Source organism: Pyrus communis, chromosome 8 (genome assembly GCF_963583255.1).
Source record: "Pyrus communis chromosome 8, drPyrComm1.1, whole genome shotgun sequence".
Classification (NCBI taxonomy): domain Eukaryota; kingdom Viridiplantae; phylum Streptophyta; class Magnoliopsida; order Rosales; family Rosaceae; genus Pyrus; species Pyrus communis.
Window position 1 is genome coordinate 23,378,047 of NC_084810.1, and position 8,483 is coordinate 23,386,529.

Consider the following 8,483-nt stretch of genomic DNA (forward strand, 5'->3'; position numbering starts at 1 on the left):
AGGGTGATGATGATGAATATCAGAGAGAAGAAGAAGAGGACTAGTAAGAGGCCTCGGCTATCGATGTGGAAGTTGGAGTGGTTGAGATCACTGAAATGCCACTCAAAGAGTGGTGATTTTTCGGACGCCATTAAAATTGGAAAAGAGGTTTTGATGAGTTTTTGGTGGGTTCTCTTGGGTTTAATGGTGGTGTTGGTGTGGGTTGTGACGGTGAGGGCTGTGTGCTTTTGGTACTCTTCGGGCAAGTTGAGAAGTACTTTTGTAGCATAACGAACGGTCATAAGGACTTTTGTTAAAAGTACTTTCATTAGAAGCACGTTTAACTTTTTTTTCTGTTAAAAAAACGCTTTCAATCATACAAAACGGGTTGACTTGTCATCTATCCAGTTTGGGGGATAGAGACTAGTTTAATTAAAAGTATGGGCTGGCAGTTCATGGGCTGGCAGTTCACGGGGTTAGGTGGTTGTGAGCATTAGTGTTTGTGCAACATGTCAATATTGAACTACTTGCATGTCCTAGTTCTTTGTTACGTCAGTCATAAATGAGTATTGATATATGGATGATCGAATGAATTGAAGAAAATTAAATAATAAAAATTAACATAAGGTGCGTAAAAAGTGAAAAGAAGTGTAAAATAACACCACTCATAAATATATTGGCAACTTTTGCGTGCTTTCACATCAAGCTCTTTGGCAAATTCTGCATGCTTTCACTTCAATGTTATTTAGGCACGCAAAGTTGGCTGCATCCCTGATACATAATACTATTTCTATGATTTGAGCGTTGTATTGAATTTATTATTGTTTAGCCAAAACTAAGAAAGTAGATTTTGAATTTATAGGAAAAAAGAGCTTTCCAACAGACAAATTTTCTCTAATGCACATAAAAAATCCACCCTTAAGTTACTTATTTGAAGTTGTTAAATTCGATTAAGTCAAATGACATTTAGATCCCGTTCAATTATATGAAGAAGAATGTTTAGGCCTCTTCTAACAAAATTGTGTTTAATTTGGTAGCCACATCATATTGGGCCAAGTTTTTCCTTTCCGGGACCAAATATTGGGTCAAGGTCAATGTTGGTTAGAACTTAAAAATTGGTACTTTACGGGCCCACTTTATATTCACAAAGAAAGGATCAGGGATCCAAAAATATTGAAAAATAAATAAAAAAATTGTGTTTAATTTGGTAGCCACATCATATTGGGCCAAGTTTTTCCTTTCCGGGACCAAATATTGGGTCAAGGTCAATGTTGGTTAGAACTTAAAAATTGGTACTTTACGGGCCCACTTTATATTCACAAAGAAAGGATCAGGGATCCAAAAATATTGAAAAATAAATAAACCGAATTGGTCCCGGCGGGGCTCGAACCCGCGACCTTCGGCTCATAAGACCAACGCTCTAACCAACTGAGCTACGGGACCAATTTATTTGTTATTTCTCCAATGCAACTTATATTAGATTATGTTGTCAAGCAATTTAAAAACCAAACAAATAATCTAATTGTAGCAAACTCGGATCCAATTTTCCCTAATGAGCATCAAACTCGATTCCTCTTTTTGTTGCAGCCTTGATCCACATCAAAACTGGTTTCGAAAACAACTCCTGGAAGCAACTGTAATCGCACAAAACTACTATATTATGCATCCCTTATGCGTCCTATATCAACCACTGATATAGGTAAGGGTTTTGTTTTTCAATAATTTGATTTGAAGTGTTCAAAGGGCGACCTCATTCCAAAAAAACTTCTCACTGTGAGAGGAACGGAAAAGAACGTCTATCGTTTGCAACCTTACTTTTACTGTGCTGCTTTCACTAACTAATTAACTGATCCCCAAATAAAGTTACAAACACTCAATTAATTACACGTTTGTAAGATGCATAGATCAACAACCAATCTGTATTGTGTTGCTTGATCAAATAAAAATTCATCTAATTATCAATCTCATCCATCTCTTTATGCGAAATTCCGAAAATACAACATAACTATATCGATTCTATTGAATGTAGAGAAAGAGTAACAATTGAAATTAAACGTTTGGTCACAAAGTAGATACAAATTAATAACCAAATATCATGATAGAGTGATAACATAAACTTTTTTTTTCTTTTTTTGACGAGAAATGATAGCGGTATTTCATTGATCACCACAAACAAATGCATGGGTGCCAATTTGGTACATTGCTTTAGAGACTAGCAAATATCTAGAGTAAATTTGCATAAACAAGCAATTAATTAAAACCCTACCATAGAATGATAGATGCGACAAACCTATACTAGTGCACACACCGATCTTTGTGATGTGTGAGGCCACACAATGTCATCATTGGAGAGCAAGGCCATATAAAATCATTGCTGAAAGGCAAGACCACATAAAATCATTGATGAAAGGCGAGATCACATAGAATCATTGATGAAAGGCGAGATCACATAGAATCATAGCTCAAAGGCGAAACCATATCAAGCCGTCGCTCAAAGGTAAGACCATATCACCCGCTAACGCGGTACAAACAAAACCTACCATTATCTGAGAAGAGAATCCATCGAACCAGGGCACAACCAAACTTACACTAATCCGCTAATGGTAGAGTGATAACAGAAACTTAAAGTACTTCCTTGAGTGAAACACAGAATGAAGCTTTGTGCTAATGTTGTCAATCTAAACGCCATATGCGTGCTTCTAGTGGTTAAACCATATAGTCTCAATCTTTCAATGATGTTTTAAAAGGTGGCATTATTTTTGTTTTTGAGGGAGAAGTAGGATTAAGTTCAAGTTCCAAGGAGAATGCAAAAATAAGTGTATAGTTTATGTCAATTCTGTTTTTTCTTTTGGTTTATTAGTAGAGAGATTAATGCAAAGGAAACCATAATTACCCAACTATATTATACAACACAAAGCTAAAGGTTTACAAATGTAAATCCTTGAAGAACCAAAAGTCTGGATTCCACCAATTTGGGAGAAATCTCAAGGAGTTATTTGATTAAAGACTGAACTGATGAGATTACATAGACAGCCAAAAAGCTTATACAGACACTAAAAGGAAAACCCTAGAGCTCTTTCAAATTTAAAGGTGTGCTATCCACACACCCTATTTTACTTCTCACACACCCCTTGATAATTTCTGTCCGTTGATCTTCTTCAATTCACTCGATCCGATGGTCGAAAATTAAAAATGTGTGTGAGAAGTAAAATGAGGTGTGTGGATATCACACTCCAATTTAAAAAAGATAATACAAACAGTAATTAAAAGGTCCGATTTTTATTACATAATTTCAAATGTTGTTTTAAAATCCTAAACGATATGACTAAAATCCATCATACGTTATGCATAATAAACCAAAGGTCATCGTCCTCCTCTCTAAAAGCCCATAGATGCACCTTCCCACATTGAACAAATCTCTCCTTTCTCAGTCTGTTTCCAACCATATGTTATGCAAAACCCATGATTTTCCAACTCGCGTAGGGTTAATCTTTCTTGCACAAGCGAAGGCCCCATGAAAAGTACTTCAAGTTTCTTGGTAATGTCTACACCACATAAGTATTCAGTTGTCGGGAGTAGCGTTATAGGCCAAAAATCTTGGAGTAGGATTATCTCTCCTCCTAATATCTCTCCCCTTTCCTCTTCTTTTATTTGAACGATTACGGTTTAACCACGTAAACATCTTATATTGATTTTTTTATAGAGACAATAAGACAAAAAGTAATATGTGAGAGGAGGGGAGGGCAGGAGATGAGAATAGGAGGGGAGATAATCTTACTCCGAAAATCTTAGCTTATATTGTCGCAACCGGATACCCTCCAGATCCATATATCATGAGTCTGCTGAGCAAACGATCCGGGTCGTTGAAATTTGATTCAACGGCTACAAATAGGGAGCCCTCTAAAAGTTATAATAATTATAGCTGTTAAATCAAATTTCAACGGTACGGATTGCCTACTCAACAAGCTCATGATATATGGATCCGGTTCCTACATCGTCTGCAGAAAATGTCACCTCACCGATGTACCTCCACTGTTGGGGACGCATCCCACAACCATTTAGTGCGTTGCAAATAGCTTGAGGGATGTGAGTCATCTTCTAAGTTAGGAGAGAAAAGTTACGTCTTGTGAAATCGAGTATAGGATGTATTTTTTTGTACCAGTGCCTTAAGGAAGAATCGCTAGAATAAAAGTTACGTCTTCTTGTGTAAGCTTTATTTATAGTAAACCGTAAAAAGAGAGAAATTTGTTACTCAATTAATACAAAATCTAATAAGAAAGAATTGTTAAAATAAAAAATAATCTTAACTCCAAATTACTTAAGATTTACCCAATCACACATGTGCTAAATATTAATTAAAAAAAACGATAGTTACAACAAACATATCTAATTTCCTGATTGCTTGAACTTCGTATCATGCATTTACAAACTTTCCTAATTACGGCAGACATCTAATATAATTACTCAAACTTTTCTAATTACATCAAGCATACCAAGGAAGACATCTAATAAAATCAAGACTTCGATTTGAACTAGGGCAAAAAGGGATTGTAATTGTTTGCTTGTGCATCAACCAGGGCAATTACTTTTACAATCATTTACTTGTATAATAAGTGCTCCACATCATTCAATATGTGTTGTTCATATTTTTTTACTTACTGTTGCTACATGTAAAAGGACTTGGGACATGTGAGTATGCACAGAGTAGTCTCGCATCAAAAAGTTAAAGAATCTTGTTTTGGAGGTGAAAATCTCAACTTCATTTTCTTTATTATTAACCTCAATACCAGGAAAGAAAAAAAAGAAAAGAAGAAAGAATAACTCGACAGCCCCAAACCCGGCACATAAAAACGTAAATCCGTGACGACATGATCCGACCCATTTCCACCTTTCAGTTCAAGAAGCTGTCAATTGAATTCTCCATTGAGCAAAACATGTCAGTCTATTTAATTGGCCGGGGTTGATATAACTGCATTCCATCCACCTTTACTTTAGTATGTGTAGTTGGAGATGACATAGAAGGCAGAAACTAACAGTGCATGGTAAAGTAACGATAATGAACGTGGGCCAACGTTTGGTTGGCTATTTCTTATATTTTGTCCAAGTGAGAGTGGAAGATAAAAATAAATGATTTAGGTAATTGAGTTACAAATTTCCTCGTAAATTAAATAATTAAATAGCTTCTTTCGTATCATGTTGGTCCAAACTATTTCGTAGTGATAGTGCTATCCAATCTTCAATGTAATCAAAACTAACAAATCCAAATTCAGATTATCATTTTCGTTGATAAATAAAATTTTACTTCTCGAACATGATGCAAGAACGATATATATTGTGAGTGTTTGGAACCTCTAGGTAGAATCATCTTACATGACTGAGATACAAGATATAACGGGCACAAGCTTTACCCTATCGCCCGATTGATGTTCACATTTTCGATTTCTTTCCTCTACTTCTTACAAAGATCCAAATGAAGATGTGATTACAACATTGTGCTACCCGGCACCTATCAACAATCATTTCACATTTCAAACTAAACATTATGCAACCCATGGCAGGAATTTTCTTTTCCTTAGCTAATTATAAAAGGGAGCAAATTCTATGCCCAAAGGGCAAGGATGGACATAGAGGTAGAGCCAAGAACAAGAGCGATGTACGATGTTTTTCGCATCCATGAATTGGAGCTCATCATCTTGTTGTGGAAGAAATCCAGAGCTATGAGATCGACCAGAGCCATGTAGATAAGTATGCCCGAGGAGAACGACCCTAACAAACCCTCCAAGATTAGGGCATTAGGGTTACTATCATCGTAACCTGTCACCGAGAACAAGATCATACCCAATACTATCCCCATTGGTGTTGTCACTGCAAACATGAAGCACATGTAGGCTGTTGTCCCGAACTTAAATCCTGCCTGCAACGAAGCACATGAAGCGCATGTTATGTAAGAGCACTTTCTTTGTTTGTCAAAAACATATAGAGAAGTCTTTACTTTATGAGAAATACTTATATGACACATGTAGCGTTTCGTGTCAATGAAATAAAAACACATATACATTTTAATTGATGTCTTCATTTTATTTACACGAGACGTTAACGTGGGTGCATGACGATGTTAGCCATGTCATATCATGTAAGTTGTTATCCTATTTTACTAGGAGGAATAGAATGCATGTCCAAGACAGATTTTTCATCTCTACGTGTGATAAACACTTTAGTTTGTTACGAATTTTATAAGCCACGTGTTCTAGGGACTGAGATTTTGCGCACTACATGAATATTCCTCGAATCATATGATAGCTATTTGCTTTGTTATTTTTGTGCATGCAGGTGATAATGTATAATATCGTTTGTGTACTTTATAAACCCACTTTTATATTACACTAAACTTCTGCTTTTAGTTGGTGCTTGATTTTGCAGCATTATCTAAAGTTACATTGTTTTTTAAAATAATTTAATAACTTATACCAATATCATCTGAATTTTAAGCCATTTAGCAAATCTACAAACGAAAAAAAAAAAAAAAAAAAAGAAAGAAAGTACGTGCCACCTCCATTAAAATAAAAGTTATTGCTCTATGTCACGTACTAATTCGATAAATCGTTCCGTTAAAAAAGTTGCAAGTGCTTCACACGCGACCACTAAACAAAAAATTGTGTCAATTTTTCGGACATAAAAATATTCATCAAAACATTCACGTACAAATAATGTGCAAATTTTCGAACAAAAAACAAATAAAGCTTACCCATACGAGCACATTGATTTGAAACATTTACTTCGCATATTGAATATGTCAGTTTCAGAATTAAAATCAATTTTTAAACCAACTGAATTTTAATCACAACGGAGCATACTAGAATTTTCAAACAATAATGACCTAGAACTCTAACAGTATGATCAGTCAAATGAGATATTTTTTAGTGTATAAACTACGACATGATGCATTAAGTATCCGACCAATTATTTTGTGGTGTACTGGGGCATTTTTCCGATATATTGAAAATTTCTCCGATCCACAAATGAAAATCAGAGACCCGTAAACTTAGAGAAAGTAACAAACAACAAAATCTGTGTCGTCAATTTTTGTATCTAAAATCATTTCATTTTTCTGATTAGCATGGATATGTTCATTAATTAATTAAGTAAAAAAAATCAAATTATTAAGATATTTGTTAATAAATTTACCTGAGCAATGCATCCCCCGAGTCCCATCCCTTCGAAAATCTGATGAAACGACAGCGCAGCGACCAGCGGCCGGATGGTGCACTGGTTCTGCGACATCCCCATCGTCACCCCAATTATCACCGAGTGGAAAATAATCCCGATTTCCAACACCTGCGAAACAAGCCGCTGCTTCATCCGGATCAACATTTCCTCACTACCCCCACCATTATTACTCCCCACACCCACCGCCACCGCCACCTCCGTATCCATCGACAATTTGCTATTCTTACCATTCAAATTGCTATTCTTCCCCACCAATTCATCCCGCGTCCCCACCGGCACGACCTCGTATCCGCCGTGACCGTGGCCGCCGCCGGCGGAGTGGGATTCCATGTGTGAGGTGGCCGTGAGGTCGACGAGGAGGGCAATGATGGCGCCGACCATGGTGACGAGCCCTGAGAAAGGGTAGTCCTTCCAGGGATGGTGGGAGGACACGTGGCAGTCGTTGAGGGCTAGGAAGGCGTCGGGGAGAACGTGGACGAGGGAGGTGGAGAGGATGACGCCGGCGGCGAAGCACTTGATGACGAGCGTTGCTTTGTCGTACGCTGGCTTGCCTTGGAAGTAGCGGGAGAGGAGGACGGGGGACGATATGCCGATGACGCTGGTGACGAAGATGACGGAGATTGAGATTAGCTTGAGGTGAGCGGCGGCGCGTCCGTCCCGGCAGGAGAGGGACCGAGCCGTGTCCGATACGCAAGAGGCCATTTTCCTGTATAACCAACAAGCAAAATACAACTGACTCTGAGGCCTCTTTAATTTGTGGACTTGTTGTCTGGTTGGAAGATGGACAGAGAGAGGGAGAGAGATGCTTGTGGGTTTAAATAGTGTGGGACCGGGTTGTGGGGCCGTGGGACTCCGTGAGGAGAAAATTTTCAAAGTAAGAAATACGGAATAAGAGGCTAAACTCTACGTGTTATTATAAATATTTTTTTTTAAGTGTTTAATTAATTGTACAATAACATGTGGTATTTTACTCTGTGTTCGAACACATTGAGAAATTCTCAGACTATAAAAGGAGAGATTTTTTAATGTGTCAAAAACACGGTCCGATACCCGATTTTTATAATACAATTGGTTAGAAACTTGAAAAACAAAGTTTCAACTAATTATATTACGGTAATACTAGGAGACTAAATTTGTAAACAAATTTGGGAGCATTTTTGCTTACCATCATTTAGTGTGGTGTATGCTCACCACCCTATTAATTACCTTTAGATGAATTTGAATTTTAAGATTCACGTAGTAAATAAGCACAAATCTCAAAATTCAAACTCATCTAA

At 37.1% G+C, this 8,483-nt stretch overlaps 1 protein-coding gene and 1 non-coding gene across 2 annotated transcripts; both read right to left on the reverse strand.

Annotated features, from left to right (window-relative positions):
• Positions 1-1,348: 1,348 nt before the first annotated feature.
• Positions 1,349-1,422, reverse strand: TRNAI-UAU (transfer RNA isoleucine (anticodon UAU)). Its single transcript has one exon. It is a non-coding gene; the product is annotated as a tRNA-Ile (tRNA).
• Positions 1,423-5,304: 3,882 nt separating this feature from the next.
• LOC137743650 (zinc transporter 6, chloroplastic-like) lies at positions 5,305-7,975 on the reverse strand. Its single transcript, XM_068483581.1, has 2 exons — positions 7,165-7,975; positions 5,305-5,893 (listed from the first exon to the last, which is right to left on the reverse strand). The coding sequence occupies exons 1-2, from the start codon at positions 7,906-7,908 to the stop codon at positions 5,579-5,581; spliced, it is 1,059 nt and encodes a 352-aa protein (XP_068339682.1). The 5' UTR covers positions 7,909-7,975; the 3' UTR covers positions 5,305-5,578.
• Positions 7,976-8,483: the final 508 nt, after the last annotated feature.